Here is a 16395-nt window from a genome sequence, read left to right on the forward strand (position 1 = left end):
TCTTGTTTCTACCATCGTCTCGTGATAGCTTTACAAGCTACTAAGAACATTTTAAACACATATCTGTCTGATCTTAACACAATATTGGCTGAGAAATTACCCAAGTACATCACCGTACAAGACCTAGGTATATCATAACCCAAAATTTTGGCCATAACTAAATGGACTCTCTCCCAAAACTGTTCGATGCCAGGACAAACCAAAAGACATGAGAATGGTTTACATTCCCTGCTCCACATTTTCTCTATTTTGATTACTTAAGGTGGAAATGTCTCTGAATTTGGGAGACAGCTAACTGTATTACAGAAAGTTACAAAACTGTTTATGTGGTTATTCAGTTACTTACAGAGCTAAACTTCAGCCAGGTACAATCATCAATCTTTTTTCCCCTCCCTTGAACATACCATTCTACCTTAAAAGAGGCAGAGCTTCTGAAAGTAACTAGAAAAACCAGAGAGAACAGTAGCTGACCACAATCGTAGATGTCCCCTTTAAGTACATGTAAACACTCTTAATGTTTCACTATCTTGTCTAAAAATTCCCCAAACATTACAAGCCGTTACTACAGCAAAGAATGTGAGATTCCCTCTTAACACACTTCATTTCTGAATATATGTTGGACTTCCCTTATTTTCTGGTCCTGAACTGAATTAGAGTCAACCTTCAGCATGGTTCTGAGTGAGTGTTGGAGTGCTGATGAGCTGCAGAAAAATATCTCACCTGAGTGAGCCACACGTTAGTGGTCATGATCTGCTCCCTCTCGTTCTGCAAGGGGCAATAACAGAAAGCTGGGATTAGGACAGTGTGTTTAGCACTTCAGTAATGTGTGTGTGTGTGTGCACGCTTGTGTTGTACTCACCACACTGATGAGTTGAGCCAGGGACACTTTGATTCCGATGGTGACCTGCTGGCTCTTGTTTACCGCTGGTCTGATCAGTTTATTGTAGCGCTCTGGACCCAAAAGGAACTCCACCAGCCTCTCTTCTGCGTCGGCCTCTAGAGAACCTGACCCAAACACACACACATAAATTTTCTGGAACAGTAAGCCTACATTCACATTACCAGTGTCACGACCAGACAGAAGGCAGACACTTGCGGTTAACAGTATAAAGAGTTTATTGACAACAATCCACAGGGGGTTAACAAAAACAAGCACGGGTCGAATACCAGAAACAAACAGTACCTCAGAGATAATCCAACAGAGTAATCAAAAAGCCAGGCAGAAGGGTCGAATACCGGAAACAAATAGTACATCAGAGATAATCCAAAAGAGTAGTCGAAAAGCCAGGCAGAGTTCATGAACCAGAGAGCAAACAAATCCAAAGGGGCAGGACAAGGACGAAAACCGAAAGACGAGCATAAGGTAGGTAACTGGAATTCAAGACAGACAGGTAAGTAGAGAACGCTTTGTAATCGGAAATAAATCACGCAATACTCGGCAATGACTGGTGAGTGAGTGAAGCTTAAATTGAGAGAGAAACAGGTGTTCCTGATCAGAATTCTGGTGAGTGAGAATGGTGTGGTGTCATGTGATTGTCTGATGAATTCTGGGATCTGGAGTTCAGAGAGGCCTGCGTGACAGTAGCCCCACCCCCCACCCACCCCCCCCCGATGGCATAGGAGGCGGCCTGGAACGAGGACGACCACCCATCTGACCAGTAGTATCCGAGCTAGGGACATTAGCATGTGCTGAGGTCAGAGATCGCCGCTTACTTTTACACATAGACGTAGGACGGGATAGAGTAGGAGTGGAAGATGATCTTCTGGGACGACCCCTTGGACGCGGAGCCGGCTTCTCGGGATAGCATGAGTGAAACACTAACACAAGGCCCAGATCACAAACATCCTTAGCGGGTACCCATGAATGTTCTTCAGGGCCATAATCCTCCCAGTCAATGAGATATTGTAGAACCCCTCCACGTCTACGAGAATCCAGTATCTCACGCACAGCATAAATAGACGAATCTTCTTGTTCCATGGCCGTGGATGGTACGTCGTCTGGTAGTTCCTCGTTCAAGGGTCCGGAAACTACAGGTTTGAGATGAGAGACATGAAAAGAGTTATGGATGCGATATTGAGCAGGAAGCTCCAACTTATAAGTAACATTGTTGACTTTGGAAGCTCCAACTTATAAGTAACATTGTTCTGCTCCCCTCAAACCTGATATTTCTCGTTGACAACCAAACCCGATCTCCTATCTGGTAGGAGGGAGTAGAAGACTGGTGCTTATCTGCCCTCTCTTTATATCGAGACAGAATCTCTGAAATGTGTTGATGGGTTTCCTCCCAAACTTCCTCACTGCGTCGCATCCATTCATCCACGGCTGGTATTCCTGAGATAGCAGCAGTCCAAGAAGCTAACGGAGGTTGATAGCCTAGGACACACTGAAACGGAGTGAGCCCAGTGGTAGAATTAACAAGAGAATTTTGAGCAATTTCGGCCCATACCAGATACTGAGACCAGTCCTGAGGATACTTGTGACAGTACAAGTGTAAGTATTTTCCCAGTTCTTGATTCATTTGCTCGCATTGTCCATTTCTCTGGGGATGATATCCGGAAGTCTAAGACTAATGTTAGCCCCTAAAGGTTCAAAAAACGCTTTCCAGACCCCTGACGTGAATTGCGGACCTTGGTCTGATAAAATATCTTCTGGAACACCAAAATTGCGGAAAATATGAGTATATAAAGCCTTAGCCGTGTCGAAAGCAGTGGGTAGTGATGGGAACGGTATAAATTTCACCCCTCTAGAAAACCGATCAATTACTGTAAGCACAGTGGTATAACCCTCAGATATGGGCAGATCAGTGACAAAGTCCAGAGCTAAGTGAGACCAGGGACGTTCAGGAACTGGTAGGGGCATAAGTTTACCTGCGGGAAGTGTCTTGGGGGTTTTTGACTGGGCACAGACAGAACATGATGCAATAAACTTTTGTACATCAGCCCTAACAGATTCCCACCAATACCAAGCAAGGATGAGTTGAGTGGTGCGTGTCTCACCCGGGTGACCAGATGACAGGGAAGAATGCGCCCAAGTGATTAACTTGTCTCGGAGTGGGGCCTGTACATACTTTTTACCTTCTGGACATTCCCTAGGCACCTCTTTAAATTTATTTTCATTTTCGATTTGTTCATCGAGTTCCCATCTAATGACTGACACTGAGACAGATGACGGTAAGATGAAGTCACTGTCCCCCCTCTCCTTAAGGTCTCCCTGATATAAGCGGGACAGAGCATCAGCCTTAACATTTTTACTGCCTGGATGGAAAGTGATAGAAACAAAGAAAACATGAAAAAAAAAACAAATGACCACCTCTCCTGACGAAAATTCATTCGCTTAGCAGTCCGAAGATATTCCAAATTTTTATGATCAGTTATCACCAGAAAGGGGTGTAAAGAACCCTCCACCAATGTCGCCATTCTTCTAGGGCTAATTTTACTGCAAGCAGTTCTCTATCCCCAATACCATAGTTACGCTCCGCGGGAGATAGTTTATGAGAATAGAACGCGATTGGGTATAACTTTGAGGAATCCCCTTTTCGCTGAGATAAGATAGCTCCTACCCCCGTTTCAGAAGCGTCTACCTCGACCACAAAGGGATACTCCGGATCCGGATGTTTGAGAATGGGGGCAGTAGAAAAGACTCTTTTAAGACGCTCAAAAGCCAGTTGTGCTTGAGGAGACCAATATAAACGTTGAGAATTTCCTTTAAGTAAGGCTGTAAGAGGTGCCGCGATGGAACTGAAGTTCCTAATGAATCTTCTATAAAAATTGGCAAAACCTTAAAATACGTTGAAGTTCCTTAATATTGTTCGGGACTGGCCAGTTAACAACAGCTTCAACTTTATGATCATCCATGATTATACCAGACACACTTATGACATACCCTAAAAATGAAACCGTCTGTTGGTGAAATTCACACTTCTCTCCCTTGACATAGAGATTGTTCTCCCTGAGACGTTGAAGTACCTTCCTGACATGCGTTATGTTTGCCTAAAGGGGCAGGACAAGGACGAAAACCGAAAGACGAGCATAAGGTAGGTAACTGGAATTCAAGACAAACAGGTAAGTAGAGAACGCTTTGTAATCGGAAATGTTGAAAATAATTTTTCTTACACTCTCTTCCTCACATGAACTCTAAGATAATTCAGGATGCAACCACCTTGGTGACTTTGTATAATGTAATTACCATGGGGTGCCTTTTGTTCCAACCATTTGGGCCAAGCTGCAGACAGACTGGATGTCCCCAACACAGCAGGGGTTCTCCATTTCTGTTAACCTGATTGCTATGGTAATTGATTAGGTGTGGTTAAGGGTGGGAGGATCACTGTGTTATTCTTAAAAGGGTATTGTACAGAGAGAGTTTCAGACTTGTTTAGGAAGAGACCCATGCACACCCAATAAACTTAATTTCATCTCTACTTTTGAGTCTCCTCACCTATTTTCAAGAAACAACTTGCCAGCAGAAAAACAACAACTTCCAGCGACGAAAGCAGGAACAAAAGAACAAATTTTAAAAGACAACAATTGTTTAAAAGACAACAAACAACTGTTGCTGTCAGATTTGGACCAAGAATCCTGCTTTTCTGACGATCTGCTTGCGGCTGACCCTGGTGCTGTAAAGAAGCTGAACTGTCACCTCATACAACAAGGGTGAGCGAAAGAAATCTCAGAACACAGCACACACTGCCAGGGTAGGAGAGTTGTCTTGTCTTAAATGTGGTCCCATATATTTGTGGGAAGGACACAGGTATAGTTTTATTCCTGGTCAAAGGCCGTAAAATCCGGTAGGACGGCGTTTCCTACTGAGAATCAGGTGTTCCTGGTTTTGGGGAACAGACGGCGTTTCTGTTCTCGGATTAGATTTGTTTCTAACCTTTATCTTAGGAAGGCGCAGAGAGGTTTAGATATACCCTCTGGTCTTTACAAAGGTAACGGCGTTTGCTTTGGATTTAGGTGTTTCCCTATTTCCACCAGTTCCTAGATCAGAGTTCATGGTGGCGTCTTGGCTCGGGGTTGGATTAAGTCTATTCCTAACTTTTTTGTTTTTGTTTACGGCATTTATGTTTTCAGAATAGATCTAAATTCTAACCTTTATCTTAGGAAGGCGCAGAAAGGTTTAGAGATACCCTCTGGTCTTTACAAAAGCAACGGCGTTTGCTTTGGATTTAGGTGTTTCCTACTTCCACTGGTTCCTAGATCAGAGTTCATCGTGGCGTCCTGGCTCGGGGTTAGATTAGATCTACTCACAACTGTTTGTTTTGTTTTTGATTGTTTTTTGTCTGTAATTGTGTAGTTTGAAATATTAGCATTTACAATGCAGAAAGTAAGTGGAACTCGGTTTTCCAGATCCGTGACTAGTTCCACAAATAACACAACAGCACAGTATACAGACAGGGGTGCATTTGAAGGAGATTTAAAACAGATGCTAGATAGATTTTGTTTAAAAAGAAAAGCTAAACTGTGTTTAACATCTCAGAAGATTCAGAATGGAGTCAGGAACAGTGTTTCACAGTTCTAGCTAAATGTGTAAAGAAGAAAGATATTGAAGGATGTGTACAGGTTTTCAGGCAGTGGCATTCTTTGTTAATGACAGAACAGCATTCTAAAATTGAACAGTTAAAAGAGGAATGCTCCCATCATAAACGTGCTGCTCAGAAAACCTGTGAACACAGCCAGCGACCACTTGTTCTTCTTGAAGCAAAAGTTGAATTGCTAGAGAAGGAGAAAGACAGACTGATAAGCAACAACACGAAAGCTACCAACCACCAGCTATATCCATCTTTGGATGCTTTTAAGAGAGAAACAGAACAGTCCAGTGGGCCTTCTTCCAGCAACAGTGAAGAAGAGGATTTTAATATCTCTGTGTTGGAAGCTGCTCCAGTGGTAATTAAACAGGTGAAAACCAAGGTAGGTGAGGAGAAGATAACAGTTAAACACAAGCCACTTTCTCCGGAGCAAATTGATCGTCTCTCTAAAGAATTTAGCCATCCTAAAGTTATGGGGTTGGGTCTTTTTATGACACAAATGTCACGTAAGATCAAACTATACTCTCTACATCCATTAGATGTTTTAGCTTTGTGTTCAGAGATATTGATGCCTAATGAGATAGACAAATTAGAGTCATACTATGAGAAACATGTAGATAAGCTTCGATCTATGAAGGCTGTCAAAGGGTGCAATATGGGCATGCTAGCTGTTTTAAAAGAAGCCATGGGTTCTGCTGTTTGTTGGCAAAAGGTAGTGGAGTGGCATCAGAAACAGGGTGAATCTGTGAACCAGTATACGTCACGTTTTGCTGAAGTTTATATGTTGCATGGTGCACATGAGGACTGTACTTCTGTTGAAGAAGTACTTAACTCTGTAGTGTATATTGGTTTTTTTAATCATACACCGTGATACCTATGTGAATATATATTTGAAATATATATTTATATATTGTGTTTATAGCGTTGACCTTATTCAAACTCTTATAATTACTGATATTTGACTAATGATAGCAATTAAAACGTTACTAATTAGTTTGAGAATGAATAATAGTCAAGCTAAGTGAGTTCTTCAGGATTTTCAGGAATTTTAATGAACAAACTGTACACACTGTAATTTCAAATAATGAAAGTTTTATTAATAAGAGGAAAGATATTTAATTAACATAGCATAACCTTGTAATCTCACGGCATCAACGCAGGGGAAACCGATTTGACTTTAAAGATAAGCTAGGCACTCTGGCTTGTGACTAAAGTGTTGCTAACTGAGGTTTAATTAATACAAAAATTTATCAAGAGACTTGATTCAATTTTCAGCTCTGGGAATGCTTAGGTTTAGCTTACTTTTTCGTCGATTCTCACCACTCGTTGGGTACAGAGGCTCTCTGAGGTCCTGGGAGTGAAGGCGTCTCACTTAGTTTCGCGGTTCTCCCGCGGATGTTTCCAGGCTGAGTCAGCGTGGAGGTTGAGTCGCCTCGGGCGTACTCGGAGCATGATGACGCAGGCGGCAGGATCCTCTCTTTGGCTTACTGTCCTGAGCAGGAGGGTCCAACCATATGGACGTTTTGGACGAAAAGTTTTGCTAGTTACTGCAGATCCAGAACTGAAAATCGATTCAATAGACTTGCTTATTCTACGACTTTCTTCTATCTCGGCGGTGTTTCTTACTCTGGCCACGAATAAGTTCACCTGCTTTGATCAGTCGTGAGATTAAACTTAGATTGGGCGATAAAACATAAACACGATTAAAAGAAAAGAGATATTCAATTCACTCGACGTATTAGTAAGGCTTCATACTCTAGCTAATTCAAGACGTCTCTTGTGAGCTTTGGTGAAGTCTTTTAAGGTTCTTCTTTGTTTTCGTTCGTCGGCGTGAAGAGGAGAAAGTGTCTCGCTTGGAGAGGTTTGGAGCATGAAGAGATGAAACAAAGAGACCGCGTGCAGGCGTTCAGAGCGGAAACGAAGTTAAGAGTCAGAGAGAAAAAGAGCGAGTTGAGCTGAGTTGAGCTTCCGATCTTCTGAGCTGAACCTCTGAGCTGCACTGCACTGCACGGGCGAACTGCTCTCTGAACTGCGAACTCTGAACTGTTCTCTCCACTCGAACTGTGTTGTTCTCTCAACTGCGAACTGTGTTGTTCTCTCAACTGATCTGTGTGCCGAGCTGAACTTCTTTTCAAAGCCAGCGCGGTCACGCCCTATTGGGAAGTGTCTTTTCTTTGATTGGGTGGCGAGTCCGAAGCTCATGTGATATAATATACAACAATGAGCGTCCTGGATTATTAATATCAAACATTTACATAAGATTTCATCTTGGGTACGTTGTGTTTACGTCACATTCACAATATCGTTTTTAGAAGGTCTAGTATTAATTCGTTTTCCTCATCAGAGACAGAAACTTCCTTTCATGATAAAAACAGTAATACACATCATTTCATTAGAAGGTGGACGTTCATCCGAGGACACAGAGAGTGACATTTATACATATTGCATAGACATACTTATTAAAATTTTATTAAGTCCATCATGTATTTAGACGGCCTTAGACGAGACGTGATTTCGCAAACGTCTACACCTGGGGTCGCTGTTGGTCCATGCCGTTGGTTCGGTGCGGATGAGTCAACGGGGGTTCAAACCGAGGTCACCCCTTCTAACCATCTGCTGATTCCCGTGGGAGATAACGAGAGACATTGAGGTGCCACTTCGTCATAAAACGGGATTATATCTCCCCTCTTTGTTTGAGGTTCCTGTTTCTTAGAAGCATCGTAAAATTTGTTATCTCTAAATTTCCAAAGAGAGGAAGGGGGCCGGGGGCCAGGTGTCCTGGTCCGTCTTTTGATGTTTAGATCTTATGTGCGTGCGTGTGTGTGGGGGCTGCAGGGTCTTTGCACCCCCGCGGTTTGTGGAATGTGGATTCGGTCGCAGACAGAAGGTCCTGGTCAGAATGGAAAAGTTTTAATTCAAAACTTTTCCTTTCTTCATTTTGATTTCTTCATCTCGTTATCCGGTCCATACTCCACTACAACTCAAAGTTTCCAGTTGCACAATGGGCTGAAGGCTTATCTCAAGACATGAGGAAGATTTTGCCTCTTTTGAAACCAAACTGGCGTACAACAGCAGTAGGGGAGCTGTCTGACAGTTTAGTAGCATATGAAAGGGATCCCAATGTGAGATTACATATATCTGCTGTTTTGCATAATGCCTCCCAACAATCCAGGAGGACACATAATAAAATGGATGGCATTTGTCGCTACTGTGGTAAAGAGGGACACTGGGAAAGAAAATGTAAACGGAAGCATTTAGATTCCCGGAAAACTGCTAACTCAAACAGGGATCAGGACAGTTCAGGGGATGAAACTTTATCACCTGAGCTGGCAGGGCTGCTCCTCAAGTTTATTCAACAAGCCAGCCAAAATCCCGATTCTCATACTCACAATCAGGTGTCTTTAAACTGATTGTGTCCGCTGTGAGAGCTTATTTGCAACTGGTCACACATGAGAAAGACAATAGGTCCTATGTGAAAACTACTGTAAATGATCAAGAATGTGATTCCCCTATAGTGATGTCACAAACTCTCATAGTGCGTTGTCCACATGCGATTACTTCTTTTTCATCTCCTGTTCATGAAATCATAGTTTCTGCCCAGAGAAGGGGTAACTGGCTTGCTGCTCCCACAGCTCCAAATATTAGCCTCCAAAAGGCACAAATCACAAATCAATCATCCTTAATGATGACTGCATTGTCTGATAATTGTGATGAGAATGATTGTGATGATCATGAGTGTGTATTGTCATCACACACACCGACTTCAGGCATTTATGAGTGTCCTTTAGAAAATCCTGACATGATTAAGTTTTGTGATGGTTCTCCCCAGGTCCTGAATGGAAGCAAACAGGCTGGGTGGACTATATGTTCACCTGATGCAGTTGTAGAACAGGGCCATCTTCCCGACCATTTCTCAGCTCAAGCTGCTGAATTAGAAGCCCTTGCTAAGGCTTGCATCTTGGCACCTGGTGTTACTGCAGGTTCTCCATTGAGAATTCTCCTTTGGTATCTGAACTCATGACAGCTCCTGAGCTCCTAAGCCTACAATGGTACAATTAGTTAAAGCTCACAGTTCCCCCAACCTTATAGAAACCAGAGGTAATATTATGGCTGATGCTACAGCTAAAGCACTGGCAAAATTTGACACAATTTTCACTGCTGCAACAACTTGTAATGAAAATGTCCCGCAAAATTTGGGTTTATCCCTATTGCAAGCAGATGCTCATCCAACTCCTGATACACTGCTGAAATACTGCATGGAGCTCACTGACTCTCTTAGCTCCGTACAACAGCGTGAAAAAAAGGGTGTAGGCTAAGTCACCAGAGGGGGGGGGGGCACTATTGTACCAGGACAGTTGGTAATGATTTTAAATCGTACAGCTGCTCCTTTAGAGGAAAGATGCAAAGGTCTGTTTCAGGTTTTGCTAATCACAGAACTTATTTCAACGTCAGAAAACATGGACACGTGCTTCACATGCCACCTCCTAATTAGGGATAAAGGGTGAATTAGTTGGAAGAGCTTTGGGAAGATCTGCTGATATGTAGACCACAGGGGCCAAACCCAAAGTGAAGACTCCCTTTTCCCAAACATAACGACTAGCGTTTCCACACTTCCAGCTAATATCTTACGACCCAGTGGTTAGGTAGGGACAGAATGGTGGTATCATATACAATGCTAAAGCAAAATACACAAAACATTTTTTTCTCTCTCTATCTCTCTCCGTCTCTTTCAAACATACATACAATGGTCAAAAAGATAATGCCGATGGTGTTTTTGTGTTTTACAGCTGCCAGAAGTGGGCGATGGAAGGAGAAATATCTTTGAGACATTTCATCACTGGAACCAAACTGGAGTACTCCCAGTTCTGACAACCATCTAAGTGCTTGACAGAAACACTGTCAATAAATATCACCAATTTTTAGTGTAGTGTTGGCTCTAATATAGACAACTACATTTGACCACACTCCTGTATGGTCAAGAGGGGGGAATGTTGAAAATAATTTTTCTTACACTCTCTTCCTCACATGAACTCTAAGATAATTCAGGACACAAACACCTTGGTGACTTTGTATAATGTAATTACCATGGGGTGCCTTTTGTTCCAACCATTTGGGCCAAGCTGCAGACAGACTGGATGTCTCCAACACAGCAGGGGTTCTCCATTTCTGTTAACCTGATTGCTATGGTAATTGATTAGGTGTGGTTAAGGGTGGGAGGATCACTGTGTGATTCTTAAAAGGGTATTGTACAGAGAGAGTTTCAGACTTGTTTAGGAAGAGACCTATGCGCACCCAATAAACTTCATTTCATCTCTACTTTGAGTCTCCTCTCCTTTTTTCAAGAAACAACTTGCCAGCAGAAAAACAACAACGTCCAGCGACGAAAGCAGGAACAAAAGAACAAATTTTAAAAGACAACAGAAATAAATCACGCAATACTCAGCAATGACTGGTGAGTGAGTGAAGCTTAAATAGAGAGAGAAACAGGTGTTCCTGATCAGAATTCTGGTGAGTGAGAACGGTGTGGTGTCATGTGATTTTCTGATGAATTCTGGGATCTGGAGTTCAGAGAGGCCTGCGTGACAACCAGACTGAAGTGACTTAAATCCCATTTATTTTTTCAGATTTGATTCACATTAATCACTTTGTCATTTCTTAAGGCTAAAGCTTTTAATAATGGATATTTAAATATAAAATAAGGGCGGCACGGTGGCGCAGCAGGTAGTGTCGCAGTCACACAGCTCCAGGGGCCTGGAGGTTGTGGGTTCGATTCCCACTCCGGGTGACTGTCTGTGAGGAGTTGGTGTGTTCTCCCCGTGTCTGTGTGGGTTTCCTCCGGGTGCTCCGGTTTCCTCCCACAGTCCAAGTGAATGTGTGTCTGTGTTGAGTGTGAGAGAATGGGTGTCTGTGAAGGACTGGCGCCCCCTCCAGTGTGTATTCCCACCTTGCTCCCAAGGTACCCCCAGGTAGGCTCTGGACCCACCGCGACCCTGAACTGGATAAGTGTTTACAGATAATGAATGAATGAAATATAAAATAAAATAATCAATGGAAGATCAACACAATGGAACTAAATATTTACTTGTAGTGTCTATTGATTTAAAACTACAAGCATAACAATAAAGTTAAAATGCTTGTACTCGTATTTTTGAGAGGTAGATAAATGAGTACACTCCTACATCATGGGTCACTACAGATACACACAGTGCAAAATGTATGTTTAAGGGTACAACTGTGGTTTTAAATCCAGTTTTGTTCCCTAAAGGTATTACATTTTCTTTTCCATAAGGAGAAGTGAATATTTGTAAGATTTCATTGCAGAACTCTGTAAAAAATATATTTTTTTACTTTATTAAATATCTCTGTACTTTGGGTGATTTTTGAATTAGAACCTCTTTGCTGAGTAAAAGTTTTAGGGAGAATCTTAGCATTGGACAAAGAAGCTTTATTAGAGAAAGTGAATGCTACAGCACAGCTCGTAGCTTAAACATAGAAGGATTAAGTGAAGTAGGAGATGGAAAATGAGCTTTGAGTGTGTGTGTGTGTGTGTGTGTGCGCGAGCAACAGAGATAGCGCTAGTGATGATATTTAATACTTATTTCAGCAAAAACACAATTTTTCTGAACAAAACAGTAGCAATGTTGTGTTTACATTGTTAGATAAACTGGTGAAATGCCAATAAACTCTGTAAAGAGAGGAGGAAGGTGTGGACAAATTTGTTAAAACAATTAATTAGCATAAAAAAATAATCCCTTGAATTCCCATGTGTGCTAATTTGAGTTAACGCTTGGGCTCCTCCTCTTCATTTAGGTATTTTATGGATTGGCTAGCATGAGTAGACCTGTCATGATTTTATGTGGTTCCAAAAATAATTGCAATAAACAATATTATTCTCATTTTAAAACTGATATATATTATATAATGATAATATATTAGTATTATGTATTATTATTAACAATATAATTATATAAATGCCTAATAATGCAATTGCATCCCTTTAAAGAACAGTGAACTTTTAACAAAAACATTGAGAGATCAGCAAAATTTGGGGGAAATTTTCATATATTGTACAAAAAATCTAAGGCCTAAGTGTACTGAGTACTCCCTAACTCATCCCACACATATTGGATGGAGCTCCATCACTCCAGAAAACAGTCTCAATGCTCCACAGCACAATGCTGTTCTATTGGTGGACATTTGGCATGCACTGCATTTTTTGGTCATGCTTCTCTATAGGGATTTTACAAGCTGTGTTTTAACAGTAGGTGTATCTTAAACGAGCTGCATTCACTGACCATAAAGAGTGTCTACAAATGTTTGGATGTAGTTATTGCGCAGTACTGTACAGACTAAAAGTCAAGCTAAAAAGTCAAATGTCATTTGTCTTTGTGCTTGTCGACGTGAGAGGCCTGAAAAGGCCAAAAGTGTCACCGGACTGCGAAGAAAAGGTGAAAACACAAACACGTCAAAGTGATTTCATACCTCATCCCACGGTTTCACATCTCATCAGCCACAGAGACAGATGCAGGAAAACATCAGCCAGCCAATACACACACACACACACACACACACACACACCAGTCCACCCTCATTGAATGCATGTGTGTTTATAACAAGATTATGCCTAACTTCTTTTTGCCTGTTCTCTATGAACATGATGCTCTGACACACACACCTAGCATTTGTCAAGAATTCAGGATGATATCACATGAAATCGTAATGATCTGTTATGCTCACACACACACACACACACACACACACGAGCCACAATAACTCTATTAAACATTTGTGTCATTTTTGAATGTTTGTCCCCTGCAGCAATTATGTGGTCAGATCTGCTATATATCAGAGTGTGTGTGTGTGTGTGTGTGTGTGTGTGTGTGTGTATGTATATGTGTGTGTCCAACACATTCGGTCTGCACTTCTGACCTTGACTGACTGACACTCAAAAATTACAAAAAATCTACGACACTAATACACTTTTTAAAGTGTGTGTGTGTGTGTGTGTGTATGTGTGCGTCTGTAAGTAATTACAACACATTGGATGCTCTATGTCCAAAACATCTAGAAATTCCTCATAATTTGTGAATTCTGCTGCTTTATGGGGAACACAGTGTGGACCCCAAAAATTAACACCTTAGTAGAAAAGCACTGTCAAAAGAGTAGGACACTGAAGCAGCTGCACATGAGCTTAAGAGTACCATGCCCAATGCCAAGCATTAGAAGCAAGAGCACTACATAAAAAAAGTTAGCCAAAAGCTTACTTCAAACTCACATAATCATGTATTTAAGGTAAATAATAATGGAAAAGAGTATTCTAAGAAAAAGAACCCAAATATTAGCCTCTTAAACTGGGCCATTTAAGGTGGAAACAAATGTTTTAATAGGAAAATTGTGAATAAGAATCAAACGTCTGCCTGGCTAATATGACATTATGACATTTAAGGTGGAAGAGAAAACAGTCAATAAAGAAAACAAAGTCAGCCTCTAATGACTAACTTTACCCCAAGGCTTATTGTTGGTTTTGGTGTGGGAAGGAAGTCATCTCTGCACAGTGCTTCTATTCTTAATGTGGAAAGGAATATTCAATATGAACTTTTGTAGTACCTTCTTGCAGCTTACCTCCCTCTCCTTCTGTGTTTTCTCTAAATCCAGAACAAACAGAGCCTGTTAAGTGCAGCAATTTAAGGTGGAATTTGGCTTAATTTCGCAAGCAAAAACTTAGCAAGGCCTTGCTTCCTCTTTTCCACGCCATTTTTCAATGCTGGGGCCCTTCAGATTACGGTCGCAAACTGAGGTACTAACATTAAGATCCCAGTAAAATATGTACATTTTTAGAGTTTGATCAAGCCATGAACCCAAGCCAGGATATTTAAAGTAGCACCAAGCTAACGGCGCTGTATTTTAGCAGATGCTGAATACTGTCTCAAATCTAGAGTTTCACAACTGCATATATAAAACTGTATATCTTCACACTGCTTCCCTTTAGTTATATTTCAAGCAAATCACAAACCCACATAAAACGTCTTGACTTTAACCAAGGTAGAGTTGTCATGATACCAAAATGATGACCTTTGATATGATACCTGCTTAAATATCTTGATGCTGATAGTGAAACAATACCATGGTAAAAACCTAAAACACTACCTAGAAGGTCTGAAAAGTTACTAAAACTAGTTGCAAAATCATTAAGGGAGGTAAAAGAGGCAAAGCACTGCGGGCGCACACTGCCCCCTGTGGCACTCGTTGGAAATACCGCTCTTATTTAAAGTACCAGTACTAATTATAAGGGGTATTGTACCATTTTTAACGACAAAGTATTGACTTTTCTAGCATCGGTATACCATTCAACACTAAACCGAGGTAGGCATGCATTCCGCTCCCCCTTACTGCAATTGGATGGCAAGCGCTAGTCCTTTCAACAAAGTTCCGTCATTCAATCAATAAAAAAAATGAGTGTGCATGGGATAACAGAAACAGGAGTTAGAAAAAATAAAGAAGACTAATAGACGAGAGGGAAATATATAACAGTCAAACACAAAAAATACACTGATATTTATGCACCCAAGCGAATGAAAACCAGTCCCCATTGGTTGAAAATTTTCACTCTTGTAAGTGCTGGTGTCGTTGCTAGGTTACAGGTAATACCGAAAGAGCTTCTGTCAGACTGCTATTATCACATTGCAGGTATATTACTGCTGTTTTTAAATTTTTATAAATTGTGCTTTGGTGAACATAAATTTGATAAATTTTATTGGTGAACAATAGCTACACTGCATCCACTGAAGTAGGTGCATAAAGTAAACACAAAAACAACTGATTGTTCATACAGCAAATATTCGTCAATATTCTAAGACCGTGATAATCAACATCCCCTTGATGCACATAATGCAGCACAATAACAGAAGCAGCAAAGAGAAATCCCTGCTAAATATTAAATAATGAATGGGGGACAAGTGTGTGTGTTCCTGTCTTGTTAGCCGTTGTGAGTGTGTGTGTGTGTGTGTCCTATTAGTGAAGTTAAAAAACACAGAGACACTGAGGTAAAGCTTCTCCCTGTCACGCTGGGTCTACTTAGACCCTGTCACATGTAATATTATCTGTGTGATGTCACTCCCTTTCACAAAGCTGGGCTGATGGGTAGATCCCCTATTATTGAAGTGATGGTGGGAAGTTTGTTTTTCTTTAACAACCCTCACTCCTACTGCAAAACTAGGTCTTGTCCGCGTTTCTCCTTCTTTGTAGCCGAGACCCTTATCCAAACTTATGCTTTTATTATACGTGGACAGACTAAAGTAATTATGCTTTCTTTGAACTCCCTGTGTGTTTATTTAAGAATGTCTAGACTAGACTAGAATACTTACTATGGCTGTCATTTCAATTGGGACTAATCACAATTAATCGCATTGTCCATTTTTAAGATTAAACTTTTAATAAAGTACATAAAAAATGTACATAATTTAATATGAAAATGGTCAATGTATGATTTTGGGAGGGAGATAAATGTGTAGTGTTATATGTGCATGATAAACTGGTTAGAGCAAATTGCTCTTTATTATCAGTGTAGTTTTGATGACTTTGAACTAGAATCTCAATTTGCTAAAATTGTAAAAAATTTTGGGACAGCTTTAGTGTCTGACACAAGCTTTGATAGAGAAAATTGAAGCTACATGTGCAGCTTGTGCCTTGAACAAGGTAGGGTTAGGCAAAGAGATGTAACAGGAGCTCTGTGTCTACATGTGTGTGTGTGAGAGAGACAGAGAGAGAAAGGGGAAGAAGAGTAAGAATGAGGGTTATGATAAACTGAAGTGCATAAACGCGGATGTACGGACAGCCAATCTGAATGCAACATCACCTTTTGGGCGGAGCA

The 16395-nt window shown here is 41.0% G+C and overlaps 1 protein-coding gene across 1 annotated transcript in view; it reads right to left on the reverse strand.

Moving 5' to 3' along the window:
• The window catches only part of chrnb5a (cholinergic receptor, nicotinic, beta 5a), a 106708-nt gene that overhangs the window by 16731 nt on the left and 73582 nt on the right, over window positions 1-16395 (reverse strand). Inside the window, exons 3-4 of the mRNA XM_066658630.1 lie at window positions 860-1005; window positions 721-765 (exon numbers count right to left, since the gene is read on the reverse strand). Of these exons, the coding sequence (XP_066514727.1) occupies window positions 721-765; window positions 860-1005 (191 nt within the window). The remainder of the gene's footprint in view (window positions 1-720; window positions 766-859; window positions 1006-16395) is intronic.

Source organism: Hoplias malabaricus, chromosome 2 (assembly GCF_029633855.1).
Source record: "Hoplias malabaricus isolate fHopMal1 chromosome 2, fHopMal1.hap1, whole genome shotgun sequence".
Taxonomy (NCBI): Eukaryota; Metazoa; Chordata; class Actinopteri; order Characiformes; family Erythrinidae; genus Hoplias; species Hoplias malabaricus.